The sequence below is a fragment of the Peromyscus californicus genome, unplaced genomic scaffold (assembly GCF_007827085.1).
Source record: "Peromyscus californicus insignis strain IS unplaced genomic scaffold, ASM782708v3 Scaffold_5__1_contigs__length_169319896, whole genome shotgun sequence".
NCBI lineage: Eukaryota > Metazoa > Chordata > Mammalia > Rodentia > Cricetidae > Peromyscus > Peromyscus californicus.
In genome coordinates this window covers 8,941,900-8,955,868 of record NW_026294573.1, presented here as the reverse complement: position 1 = coordinate 8,955,868, position 13,969 = coordinate 8,941,900, and the positions used below count along the sequence as shown (strand labels likewise).

Below are 13,969 nucleotides of genomic sequence, written 5' to 3'. Positions count from 1 at the left end.
CCATGGGTTGTTTTGTTTTTAATCTAGTTTTTCATAAGTCTGGGTGACAGAACCTAAAATGGTAAGCAGTTACCCTTCAGTTTGTTCTGAGTGCCTCCGTGCATTTGAGTGGTTTCTATTGACCTGGCTGTATAAACCTCCATTGGGAAGTCGTGCTTTCTAAAAACTATTTGGGAGTGGGGGGCAAAACGGTTGTTTTCAAATGCTTTGTAGCAGAGCATTATCAATGGAAAAGAAGGGATGATAAGCATCTTTCATTTGGGGATTTGAAAAGTGGAATTAATTGCAATAGGGATGAAGTAGAAGAAACCAAGAAACCGTGTGCCTGAAATTCATTAAGAAGCCTGATAGCTTTAAGAACTAATAGGGTGGGTTGTCTATCTCCGGCAGTCTTAAGTGAGGTGGGCTCTTATCCTCTGGGGTGTGGGGGCCATATAGTGACGAACAAATACGCTCACAAAATCAGTTTAGGCTCTCACAATGCATTGTTAAGAATGTAAAAGCAATAATAATACCTTGTGTATTGTACTTTTCCTGTAACTACTGAGGACTGGGGAGCTCCTTTTCTAACTGGAAAGATGTGACCATTTTTTTGTTGATAGTTTCCCTAATGCCCTTACCTAAATAGATTATTATGATAAATAGGTTTGTCATTTTGCAAGTTGCGTGTTTTAAAATTTTATATCCTTTAGAGACTTGTTATGCACACAGTGTTTCATTATTCAGTACCCTCTGTAAAGGGATCTTGAGTTATTGTAAATTTTTTTCTCTGCATGATTTCCAAACCCTGTACATCTGAATTTTGCATTTTAGCACTTGCACTATTACTCAGCAGCAGTAACATGGTAACATTAAAATGGTTTTCGGGGACCTCCAAAGACTAAACTGGCAAGCCGTCCAGGAGTCCTGGGGTAAGTTACTTGTCGATAGCATGGTTTTGATCCCTTGTTTGCACTTGTTAAAGAGTTACTGGTCATAGAAGGCTTTCAATGTTGAGTAGCCTTTTAACATGTTTATGGTATGACGTAGCTGTAGATAGTTATTTGCCCTAAATGAAGTTTCAGAAATAAACTACTTGGCAAAGATTTGGTTTTTGAAAGTCTATTTGGTCATCAAAATGCATTCATTCTTAAAAACAATCTTTGAACCACAGTTAAATAAAAAGTTTTCTTGCCACCAACAGTTTAGTGTCTGGAGTCTTACTGGAAAAAAAACATTGCTGTTTCATGACAAAAATGCTAGAAAGTTAAACAGTGACTTACGTGGGAAGATGCAGTACAGCATTTTCATCCTTTAAAAAATGTGAGTCTCCAGCTGGGTGTGGTGGCACATGCCTTTAATCCCAGAAGTTGGGGCATGCACATCTGAGTTGTATGCCAGCTGTTGCTCCATAGTGAAACCCTGTTAAAAACTTGTTGGAAGAGCCAATCAAATGCCACATTTTAAGATTAAGGTAGCATCTTAGGAGAAAAGCAGTTACTTACAGTGAATTACTGCTGCTTCTGTTACATAGGAGAATGAGTCTGCTGAATACAGTTGTTTTACACTGTTGTGCCATCTGTGATCTATTTGACTCACTTGTGCTCAAGTCATGCTCACTTAAAAAAAATGGTCCAAATATAGTGGCATACACTTAATACCCAGCAATTGGGAGGCCGAGGCAAAATAGTAAATTTGAGGTCAGCCTGGGGCAGGCTGTCTCAAAAGGTAGGCGTGAGGAGTTCAGAATGTATCTTAGTTGGCTTACCTAGTTAACATGCCCAAAGGCCTGGGTTTGATTGCTAGCCAACACCAGATAAAGTGGGGTGTGGCACATCCACCTAAGCATTTAGCTGGTAGCAAAAGAAAGGTTGGATTTACTGCTACACTACAAGTTTTAGAACCGACTCTGGAAAAGTTCGAGCTTTTGAAACAAATTGTTAAATCACCCTTTTGAGGGGGTAAAATACTATTCCATGTTATTTTTATCCAATAATTTGATGAAATATGGTAGACTGCCTATAATCCCAGTATTCTGGAAATGGACCCCCCCCCCCCAAAAAAAAAAAAACCCACATTGTTTTATGGTACTGATTTTAATAGGGAAATCGCATACCAGCTTTCAGTTTACCTTTGAAAAGAGAAGTGATCAGATATTCTGCACTTTGAGAGGTCATTAGGACTAAGTCTTAACATACTAGAAAAATCAACAGCAAGTATGAAATATTAAGTAGATTGTAGAAAATCAATACAAGTTGACATAGTTTGTGTCTGGGGTTGGCAAAGATAATGCTATTGTATTGAACACCTACTAGACTCAACAAAGTTGACATTGGCTAGTGCCTATAAGTTTGATCTGGTTTGGGGTGGGCCATTGATGCTTCTTGGGTTCTCTTACTGCTAAGAGCTTTTCAAGGTACTTGTAAAAATGAGAATTTACTAATTGGAGGCATGCAAGTTAAAAATTACTCATTATGTTCTCGATCCAGGTAATGTAGTTTATGACTTTTGTGTAGATGCCATACTGTTGTGCCTCCCCACAATTAATGGAACCCCAGGAAACTATTCCTCCCACAAACCATTGCTGTGTTTCATTATCTAGAAACACTAATGCCCCTCCACTGTCACCTCTGCAGCTGTCCTTGCCACCAGTTTCTAAGCCAGCACAGAGCATGTTACCAGTTACTCTTTCTCCTGGGTAGATCTTTTCATAAGCAGAAGTACATTTTTGATGGTCAACAATTGGTATGTCCACAGACATCAGGTTTCTAGCAAGAAACCCCTTTTGGGTTAACCCCCAGCCAGCCACAGTTCCAGTGTCGCCTGTCCTCAATGATGCAGCTGCTTTTCTTAGCAGACAAATGGGCATAATGCTCCTATTGATTGTGACTTTGTTCTTGAGTTTAATCAGTGCTATATCATTGTCAAAACCAGCACCATGATTATAACCTTCGTGTATAAAGACAGCCTCAGGCCAGGCTTGGGTGTAATTAGGTGAGAGCCTTTTGAGGATACCCATGCGAATGTCCAGGGAGGATGCTGCCTCTGTTACTCCATACACAGCATGAGCAGCTGTTAGGACCCAGTTGTCATGTAAAAGAGCACCTGCTGCTATAGTTTCGCCCAGTAATAAGACTTGCCAAGGAAAGTCACCAGGCTTTGCAAACTGCCCTCCAATTATGCGGCCTCTTGTAGTGAGTGTAGACAGCCCACAAACTGAGGAAAGAGCAGAAACAAGGCTACATTTAGTGTCAACCAACAGTTTTATCCCATGAATTGATAGGCAGGCATCCTCTCTGTTTAGGCTTGTTAAGTCCTTATTTATAGTTGCTTAGCTCGTTCTCAAGATCAGTAAGATTTCACAGATTCTTAGGTTTTGCTGAAAGAAAACTAAGTTGAGGGAAGCTGTAGACAATATAGACAGTAATTGTGTGCACAAAGACATGAACACTGCATAGAGGCAAAAGGTCAGGACTCTGCTGCATTCACTGGGAATTCTGGGAAGGCAGGAATTAAGGTTATGATTAACAAAATTACTGTTGCCTTTGAATGTAAAAATCTAAAAATTACAAATGTTGCAGCGATGACAGAGATGCTTCTGGTTCTAAAATTTGTATTTTTGGTCTGGTTGAGTCATCTAAACATTGAGTTTACAGTGTCTCTGTTGCAAGCTAATTACTTAGGAATGCAGCATGTTTCTTATTGTGGCCTTGCACTTTGATTAAAACTTAGAAGTAGCATGTCAGCCAAATACAGGGTTAGAAAACTAAGCCAGCTAACACAGGGGTAATGAGTGTATTATTACCTTTAATTTTTTTTTAAAGCATTTAACTATTATTGTTGGAGCCAATTCTGGTTTAAAAAAATTAAATACTATTAAAAGGCAAATTGCATTAATGTTTAAAAACCTAGATGTCATTGAGAACAATTGCTTAGGGAAATAATGAAGTTATTAGCTTTGGGTTTTAATAGCACTTTTACAGAGAAGAAAAGTAACTCAACAAGAATTTGTGTTTATATATGTATAAATGGCTTGAGATAATTTAAGAAATCATTTAATTTTTTATGCTTGCCTAGTCATAAAGGTCAAAAATAATCAAATAAGTGCAGCTAGCACCTAGCAGCCTCCATATGCAAAGGGGTGATGAGAACACACTTAGGAGTTACGTTAGTCCAAGCCAAGCCAGATGCTGAGCTTCCATGTCTGCCTACCCTTGTCCTCCATCTACTCTGTCAGCTATGAGTCTTATAAATGCATCCATTACCAGGCTTGCAAACCGGGAGGAATTTTTCTCCTTTGGAGCTCGTCCAGAATCCATCAGCCTCACACACATATTTACCTGCAAATTGTTGGAAAAGCAAAAATGTTTAACTGTGCTTGTCATTTGCTTGAATAATCCTTTGAAAAATGTTGATTCTTGAGCACCCATGGTGGGGAGAGGTGTGTGAATAACCATTTTACATGATTTCCTAAATAGGTGTCTGCATTACCATGTTTGCTTGCAAAGTGGAAACCTTTTAGATGTGTAACTTGAATATGTATCAAGATCTCAAGTGCTTAATGATAAGGTTTTGACTTGTTAAATTAAACCATTTGGAATATATTGTGTGTTTGTAGTAGTCATTTACTAGATAAGATGTTTTCAGATTCTTGCAAATTGACATTAAAGTCACTTTAACTGTAATATTTCACTAACGACAAGGGAGAAAGGCCTTTTAATCCTTTGTCTTCCTTATCCAAAAAGTCTGGTTCAAGTTCCAAGTACCACCCACCCTTGAAGAAAGTACTTACCATCGCTGCTCATGGTATAGAAATTCTCTTCACAGCTGTACTGAATGACAGCTTTGTAGGTGGTCACTTCAAGGCCTGTGATGTATTCTATGTAGCCATTGGGTAGGTCATCAGGAGGGCCACAGTCAACAACTAGTAAAGAAACGGGAGGAGCTGTACTCGGGTGGAGGTTGTAGCCTGATGGGGTACCTGAGTGACACAGGTGAAGCCCCCAGTATGCTCTCCAGGACCAGTACGTGGAGAGCCAGGTGGGCCTTGTGCTGGTCTCATTCTCTACATGGTACATGGCACTAATGCCACTTTTAAAAGTAGCAAGAATAGTTTCAACTTGGTGCCTCTTCACTGAAGGGACTTCCCTGGAGAGGAGTGGGTGGCCTCTCCAGAGCAGGGAATTCAGAAACACTTGGAGTTGCATAGCTCTCACAAAAGAAATGGTCTGCAGGATAACATGGAAGAAAAGACCATGTTCTTGTGTGACATAAACCAGTGGATTAAGAGACTTGTCTCTATTTTCCTGCTCACAGCTTGAGCTTTGTAGAAACCCTGAGGGGTGTTGATTGTTTCAGGTTTGTTGGTTTTTTTTGTTTTTTGTTGGCTTTTGAGACTGTCTCCACATAGCCCTGGCTGTTCTAGAACTTGCTCTGTCCTCTGCCTTGAAAGTGCTGGGATTTTTAATTCATTTTTTTGTTAATTGGTGTTTTGCCTGCATGTACATATATGTGAGGGTATCAGAAGAGCTGGAACTGGAGTTAGACAGGTGTGAGCTGCCACGTGGGTGCTGGGAATTGAATCAGGGTCGCCAGGAAGAGCAGGCAGTGCTCAACTGCTGAGCCATCTTCTCCAGCCTCAGCTCAAATTTCTGTTGTGGCTGCTCTGCCATGCCACAGGTGAAATAGCACCAGATGTGTCTACACCTACACAGCAAGAAGTGGCAGGATCAGACCCAGACCACCATTTGCCCACACACTGTCAACCCGGCTCAACATTTGATACTGAAAGAATTGGTAAATCTAATTGGGGAGAAGTTTCTGTTTTCAAATATGTATACTTTCGTAGTTGAAAGAGTACTAAGCGCCGGGCGGTGGTGGCGCACGCCTTTAATCCCAGCACTCGGGAGGCAGAGCCAGGCTGAACTCTGTGAGTTCGAGGCCAACCTGGGCTACCAAGTGAGTTCCAGGAGAGGCGCAAAGCTACACAGAGAAACCCTGTCTCGAAAAACCAAAAAAAAAAAAAAAAAAAAAAAAAAAAAGAAAGAGTACTAAGCATGTGATTCTTGAGAAATTTCTTAGTTTTCAAAATGCAAATAAGTGCCATTATCCATATAAGTGTGTGGCAGGTGTGCACATGTATGCCCAAGGCTTAGGGTGGGGTAGAACTGGAGAGGCCTACACAGTAGCATCACTTTTCTGTAGGGTGATAGGGATTAAGATTTTTTTCCCTACATTTCTAATGCCTGCAAGAGCAGTGTTTTACACTTAGGAATGATTTCAGTGCCTCTCCCCAGCATTTCGGCTCCTTGGCACAGAGACTTGAGTAGAAGTGAATCTGGGGTGGGAGGGGGGGCATGGGAATGACTAGAGAAGCCACAAAGCAATAATGGGTGAACTGGGGAGATTGCTCAGAACAGGAAAGTGCTTTCTGCACAATCATAAGTACTTGAGTTCACCTCCCCAGCACCCAGGTAAACCAACCATAGCACTGTGCTTCCTAATTAAGATCCCAGGCCAGGCGATGGCAAACGCCTTTAATCCCAGCACTTGTGAGGCAGAGCCAGGCAGATCTGAGTTTGAGGCTAGCCTGGGCTACAGAGTGAGTTCCAGGATAGGTGCAAAGCTATATAGAGAAGAGAAACCCAGTCTCGGGAAAAAAAAGCATGGGGGGGGTGGCGCTGGGCTGGTGGAAGAGCCAGGCATCCTCTAACCCAGTGGTTCTCAACCTATGGGTTGCAATTTCTTTGGGGTTGCCTAAGACCATTGGAAAATAGATATGATTCATAGCAGTAGCAAAATTACAGTTATGACATAGCAATGAAAATTTTATGGTAGGGGGTCCCCACAACATGAACTGTATTAAAGGACCGCAGCACTTAGGTTGAGAACCACTGCTCTAACTCTACAATGACCTTCATGTGTGTACACATGAAGGGACAACACAGAAATGGTACAGGTGGCAGCAAGGGAAGGGTTGTCACGGTATGACCATACTGCTGCACTCTGGTATTGGCCGGTCCCAGGATCCGTCTTTCTGGCAGACAGTAGTGAATGATCTTAGGGGCACAGGACCCTGAAGAGGAAATTCAGAGAATGAGCTCCCTGTTAACATCAGGTCACTCCCCATACCAGAGCTTCCCAGTGCTCCCAAGTGAGGGCAGCAGCCGTGGCTCAGCTGCCTTGTTCATGTGCACATTGGCTGCCAACAGCTCTGCTGGCTTACGTCACCTGTACACTAATAACTGCGATTCTTACCATATACTGCTTTCCAGTGCATCCTAGAACCCAACTGGTCAAAGTTCTTGTCGGTGTCTCTTGTTTTCTTCCTCTGAGGGTGGAGGTTAGGCCCCAGCCCCTCCATTTATTTATTTTTATGAAGTCCTGCTGTCCCGGAACTCTGTGTACCAGGCTAGCTTTTGAGCTCACAAAGTCCAACTGCTTCTGCCTCCTGAGTGCTGGGATTAAAGGTGTGCACAATCTCACACACACTATTTAAAAAAAAAATTCGGGGGCTGGAGAGATGGCTCAGTGGTTAAGAGCACTACTGTTCTTCCAGAGGTCCTGAGTTCAATTCCCAGCAACCGCATGGTGGCTCAACCACTTGTAATGTGATCTGGTGCCATCTTCTGGCCTGTAGGGACACATGCAGGTAGAATATTGTATACATAATAAATAAATAAATCTTTAAAAAAAAAAATTCGGCCGGGCGGTGGTGGCGCACGCCTTTAATCCCAGCACTCGGGAGGCAGAGCCAGGCGGATCTCTGTGAGTTCGAGGCCAGCCTGGGCTACCAAGTGAGTCCCAGGAAAGGCGCAAAGCTACACAGAGAAACCCTGTCTCGAAAAACCAAAAAAAAAAAAAAAAAAAAAAAAAAATTCGGTTTGTTTCATGGTTTTGAGTGTTTTGCCTGCATGCATGCGTGTACCACCTGTGTGCCTAGTGTCCGAAGAGGTCAGCAGAAGGCAGCCTTGAACCCCTTGAAACGAGTTAGGGTGGTTGTGAGCTGCCATGTTGGCCCTGGGAACTGAATCCAGTCCTCTGCTTAGTCATCTCTCCAGCCTTTCCACCATTTCTTTCTACCAAGTGCCAGATGGGGCCAGTGAGATGCTCAGCAGATAAGGTAGGTAATTGGCTGACAAGCCTGCCAACCTGAATTTGAGATCTGGAACCTACATGGGAAAACGAGAACTGACACCTGGAAGCTGGTCCTCTGCCCTCCACGCATGCTGTGTGCAGCCACATACAAATGTTCTTTTTCTCAAAAGTGCCAGAAGGAGTCTGGCATCGTGGCAGTGCCAGTGATCCCAGCACTCAGGGAGGCTGAGACAGATGGATCTCTGAGTCCAAGGCCACCTGGTCTACAAATCAAGTTCCAGGACAGTCATGGCTACACAGAGAGAAACTGTCTCTACCTACCCCTCACCCCCACCCCCCAAAAAATGCCAATGTTAAAAAAAAAAAATGCAGAGATAGTTACTAAAGTCAAACATTAAGCTGACTGTGGTGGTACACACCTTTAATCCAAGACAAAGACAAGTCCCTGAAACAATGTCAACCATTTGAGCCAAGTGTGGTACACACCTTTAATCCAAGGCATGCAGATCTCTGAGTTTGAGGCCAGCCTGGTCTACATAGTCCAGAGAGAGAAAGTATGCATTAATGGAAGAGAGTGCCATTTGCCAAAGCTGTAGTGTTTCAAAAGATACACATTTTTTTTCATTTAAATGATAAACAGGATGTATACTTTACTAACATCCACAAAGTCCTGGGTTTGATCCAAAGCACCACATAAACTGGGCATGATGGAGCATGCCCCAGGGAAGTAGAAGCAAGAGAATTGGGACAAGCTTATCCTCAACTATATGGCAAGTTCAGGGCCAGCCTGGGCTACATGAAGCAGTTTCAAAACAACTGAACAAGTTTATGGTCTTGCAGTCCAAAAGTGGAAAAGAGCCTGACCAAGAGGTTTGTAAGATGGGACTTTCCCTGCTTTGCCCTCCACAGACTGGACTCCATCCCTAGCTGTCATTCCAGGGTTATTGCTTTTTACCACTGGGATTCAGTGACAATTTTGAAGAACACAAAGAGGATGAGTTAATTTCTTACCTGTGCCCCTGAAGCAACATGCTAAGCAGTTTTTAAAATTATATTCCCTCTCCCTTAACAGTGAGCACTATTTATAACTTTGCAGAATGTACTCTTTCCAGGGCTGTCTAATCTTTGTGGGCCCAGGAGCTGTTCCCCTGGAAGGGCGTCAGCTGGCCAGGGAAGTCTTAATCTAACAGGAGCTACGCAGAGCTCATGGGGCAAGGTGAGCACACTCCTTTCTGTTGTTTCAGCCACTTTCCAGAGAGCTCAAAGTACAGATGAACAGAAGTTCTTTTAATGACTAGCTCTCTAAAAGAGCCTCTACAACAGATGGGTGTGGAGCGTGTAGGCTAAGTGATAGAGAGCATACTTAGTGTGTATGAGTTCAGTCCTCAGCACCAAACATAAAAGTTTCAGCCGGGTATGACCGTGTACACCTATAATCCCAGCACTGGAGAGGCTAAATCAGGAAGTCAAAGAGCTCATGGCCAGCCTGGGCTACATCTTGAGCCATTGTCTCAAAAAGTTACAGCTGCAGCACCAGGTGTGATGGTGCACACCTTCAGTCCCAATACTAGGGAGACAGAGGCAGGTGGATGTCTATGAGTTCGAGGCCTGCCTGGTCTACAAAGTGAGTTCCAGGACAGCCAGGCCTACACAAAAAAATCCTGTCTCGCCGGGCGGTGGTGGCGCACGCCTTTAATCCCAGCACTCGGGAGGCAGAGCCAGGCGGATCTCTGTGAGTTCGAGGCCACCCTGGGCTACCAAGTGAGTTCCAAGAAAGGCGCAAAGCTACACAGAGAAACCCTGTCTCGAAAAACAAAACAAAAAAAAAAAAAAAAAAAAAAATCCTGTCTCAACAAAACAAAACAACTGGGTGTGGTAGTGAACGCCTTTAATCCCAGCACATCTGTGTGATTGGAGGCCAGTCTGGTCTACAAAGTGAGTTCCAGGACATCCAGCACTACATAGAGAAACCCTGTCTCAAAAAACAACAAAAAGGGCTGGAGTGATGACTCAGCGGTTAAGGGCACAGCTGCTCTTCAGAGTGCCCAGGTTCAATTTCCAGCACCCACATGGCAACTCACAACTGTAACTCCAGTTCCAGGGGATCTGACACTCACACTGACATATGCAGGCAAAATACCAATGCACTTAAAAATAAGCATTGAAAAATTTAGAAAAACAAAGTCACAATTTTTAAAAGGCAGAAATGCTTATGGTGGCATATACTAGTCATCCCAATACTTGGGAGGCTGAGGCAGGAGGATTTTGAACTTGAGACCAGCCTGAACTACATAGTTCCAGGCCAGCTTAGACTACATAGCAAAACTGCCTCAAAACAAAAATGAAAGGCAGGATCCACCACCACCACCACCGCGCCCCCCCCCCCCCAAAGACTGTCCATGCCATTCCTCTTTGTTTGCTGCAGACTTATTACTACTTTGATTTTTTTTTTTCTGCATAGGCACTTCCCGATTTCATCTCCAAATTCAAAGCCGTCTTGATCATAGGCACTCAGTTTTTTAGTGACTCACTTGTAGAAGCTCAAAGCCAGTCTTGCAGAAGACAGAAAAACTGTCCTTCAGGATGTACTTGGCTTGCACGGGTGAAATGTAGCCATTAGGTGGCACCGTTGGATCAGGGCAGGGCTGTGCTGTGCAGAGGAACAGGCAGGTCTGAATTTAGCAATCTGTGTTCTTGGTTATAAGTGAACTAAGAGGCAGGGCCTGCCCCAAGTGTTAACAGTGGTGGTCTTAACATTTAACACCAAAGGCAAAATTAAGCTGAGTCACCTCCACACACTCACTTGTTTCTTTGTCCGTGACTCAGCTACAAGGCTGGAAAGATGGTGCCGCAGTTAAGAGCACTGCTTTCCAGAGGACTCCAGTTTGGGCCCCACATCAGGGGGCTCACAACCATGTGCAACCCCAGCTCCAAGGGCTCTGACCCTTCTGTCCTCCAGGGGCATCTGCACACCAGTGGCATACAGCCAATTCTTTTTTTTTTTAGTTAAGAAAACTGCCAGATGTGGTGGTGGCACACGCCTTTAATCCCAGCACTAGGGAGGCAAAGGCAGAGGGATCTCTGAGTTCGAGGCCAGACTCAAACTACAAAGTAAGTTCCAGGACGACTAGGGCTGTTACACAGAGAAACCCTGTCTTGAAACACACCCCTACCCTCCCCACCAAAGAAAAAGAAAAAGAAAACCAGAAGTACAGAATGAGTTCTCTATGCCAGGAAGATGACACGTGTGGTTTGAAGCCAAGAGTGTCACTTCTAGGAAAAGAACAAGACTGAGATTAAGTGACAGTGTTTGGTGTTGCCCTTCCCTGGAGTCTCACTAGACAAAGCGTTCGCCTGAAAGGCTGTGCCACAGGGGCTTGACATTTCCCCACTGAACTGAGGGCAGAGACTGTTGGTGACTCTGCCTTCTGCATTTAGCATCCTTGGCATACATCTCTCTTTTAAGAGTAATGCTGAGGACTGAGCACAGGGTCCTCAGGGTCCTGTGCTCAGTAGGCCGGCCCTCAGCCACCAAGCTCCATATTCACCTACCTTACACATATCTATAGGAGGTAAAGATGGGTGGGGAACAGGATAGGTGAGCGGGTGGGTGGGTGAATGGATGGATAGATCGTGGGTAGGTAGGTTGTGAGGGGGATAAGATAGAGGGAAACATAGACCTGGAATCCCAGCACTCGGGCTGAGGCAGGAGGATCCAAGTTTAAGGGCAGTTTGTGCTATAAGTTTGGGACCATCTGACCCGCAGAGTTAGACCCTATCTCAAACACCAGAACTGAGGACAGAGGGGGTGCCCAGGTAAATGGCTGTCTGGGTAAGGGGGAGAAGGAAGAAGGGAAGGCTTGCTATTCCACTCCCCCACCCCCACCCCATCCCTGCCATGGATGTCACTTGACAGACCACCCCCACTCCATCTGTGCTCCCTTCCTTGGCCTGACCAGGAAAGAGTCCAGTGCTATGGTTTGTTGATGCTGCAGAATGGGCAGAAACTGTTTTGTCTCCTGGACCCGAGAGTCATGCTCACCTGTGCTGGTGTAGCGGATCTTCCAGCCTGTGTGGGCCCCCGACTCATCAGTAGCAAATGTGATGGTCACACTGTTGCTGTTCGTTTCAATCCTGTGGGGCAACGCCTTCCCACAGAATGGGCCGTATTCCCCCTTCTCTGTTTGGATCTGAACAAAGAGACTCTGAACCCCCAGGACCTGCGGCAGGGGTCTGGCCTATGTTAGAGGGAAGTGTACCAACTGAAACTGGCTGGGGCAGGCTGGGGACAAGAGGTGGGTACCCTATCCTTCATGCTGAAGTGACAACCTGGCTTGGAGCCCCACAGAAAGGCTGAAAGGGATTCACTGGAGGACAGAACATAGTAGGCGGTATTGAAAGGAAGGAAGGGCTGCTGTTCAGGGGTAAGAGCCGTGACAAGGTAAGGGTGCAAGCTGCAGACCTTGAGGGAGTCATAGGGGCACTGGGCCTCAGGATGCATCTCCACATCGAAGGACTCCACGAAGTCCAGGATGACACTGAAGCCCTCCTCCAGGCAGATGTGGTAGGTGCAGCTGGAGAGTTTGGGGTACGGCTGTGGGTATTCGGGGCTACTGAGCTCCCCAGACCTCTCAGTGAACACCTGGCCTGAACACAGGGCTGGGAAGGAGAGAGGACAAGATGGCATGACTGCTCATGGGGGACAGCTCTTGAGCACGGAGAACACCTGGGACAGCTCTTGAGCACGGGGAACACCTGGGAGACAGCTCTTGAGCACGGGGAACACCTGGGACAGCTCTTGAGCACGGGGAACACCTGGGGGACAGTTCTTGAGCACAGGGAACACCTGGGACAGCTCTTGAGCACAGGGAACACCTGGGACAGCTCTTGAGCACAGGGAACACCTGGGGGACAACTCTTGAGCACGGGGAACACCTGGGGGACAGCTCTTGAGCACAAGGAACACTTGGGACAGCTCTTGAGCACGGGGAACACCTGGGACAGCTAAGTCCAGGGTCTGGTCAAGAACGTGCACTTGACAAACCGCAGAGGCAGGAGGGGACCCAAACTCCCACCCTAAACAATGCCAAAGGACGGTTAGAAGATGACTCTGTTGCCCTCAGGCTTTAGCTGAAGCAGGGTATAGTTTGCCAGTGCCCAAACTCTTACCCCAGGGTCAGAGTCACAGCTGAAAAGGTGAGAACACAGGAAGGGAGACTTGGCCAGAGGGAAGTGGGCCCTGGAAGGAGGGACAGGCCACCTCCCCAGGTCCTTAGGAATTCAGGGAGAGGAAGGAGGCAGTCCCTTGAACTCAGGGCTTTTCTCCTGCTCTCCAATCACTCCAGTGCACAGCTCAGCAGTTCCCAAGTGAGTCCACAAGGGGGCTCCCAAGAAGTCTGGCAGGGACCAGCCCAGAGCCTTACATCCCAGGGAACAGGCTGGGAAGGCTTTTCCCAGGCCTTCCCTGTTGTCAGAAGTGGCCCTGGGGACAGTTGAGAGAAGTTTATGTCACCAGTGTGCACAGTCTGCCCTCTTGTCTCAGGCTGCTAAGCTGCCCTGAAGGTGATCAGGCTCCATCTCTTAGGGAGGTTCTGCATCTCCTCCCCACCCCTTCCTGCCTGCTTAGACAGGGTCCGAGCAGACTGGTAGGGCTGCTTGTAGGAAGTCAAGACTTCACATACTGCCTCCTTCCATGAGGTTGCTCCCTACTGTACAGAGGTTGCAGGGTAACTATCCTGGATGCAGGGTAATTAGCCTGATCCCTTGGTAACACCTCCTGTGGTCTCTCTGTTCTGAATCAAGCTCTAAGTCAGGAAACAAAAACCTGCATGGCCCTATAAACAAGAACTGGCTAAAGATGTCCTGAGATCAGCCTCAGGGGAAGCAGTAGAGG

The 13,969-nt window shown here is 45.7% G+C and overlaps 1 protein-coding gene across 2 annotated transcripts in view; it reads right to left on the bottom strand.

Annotated features, from left to right (window-relative positions):
* Positions 1 to 11: 11 nt before the first annotated feature.
* The window catches only part of Masp2 (MBL associated serine protease 2), a 19,791-nt gene continuing 5,833 nt past the window's right edge, over positions 12 to 13,969 (bottom strand). Inside the window, exons 4-10 of one of the 2 annotated variants that reach the window (XM_052715793.1) lie at positions 12,539 to 12,735; positions 12,119 to 12,266; positions 10,608 to 10,726; positions 6,976 to 7,054; positions 4,772 to 4,903; positions 4,245 to 4,319; positions 12 to 3,195 (exon numbers count right to left, since the gene is read on the bottom strand). In XM_052715793.1, coding sequence (XP_052571753.1) covers positions 2,438 to 3,195; positions 4,245 to 4,319; positions 4,772 to 4,903; positions 6,976 to 7,054; positions 10,608 to 10,726; positions 12,119 to 12,266; positions 12,539 to 12,735 — 1,508 coding nt within the window. In that variant the 3' untranslated portion in view covers positions 12 to 2,437. Of the gene's footprint in view, positions 3,196 to 4,244; positions 4,320 to 4,771; positions 4,904 to 6,975; positions 7,055 to 10,607; positions 10,727 to 12,118; positions 12,267 to 12,538; positions 12,736 to 13,788 lie in introns of those variants that run through there. The other variant, XM_052715792.1, reaches the window with a different exon arrangement.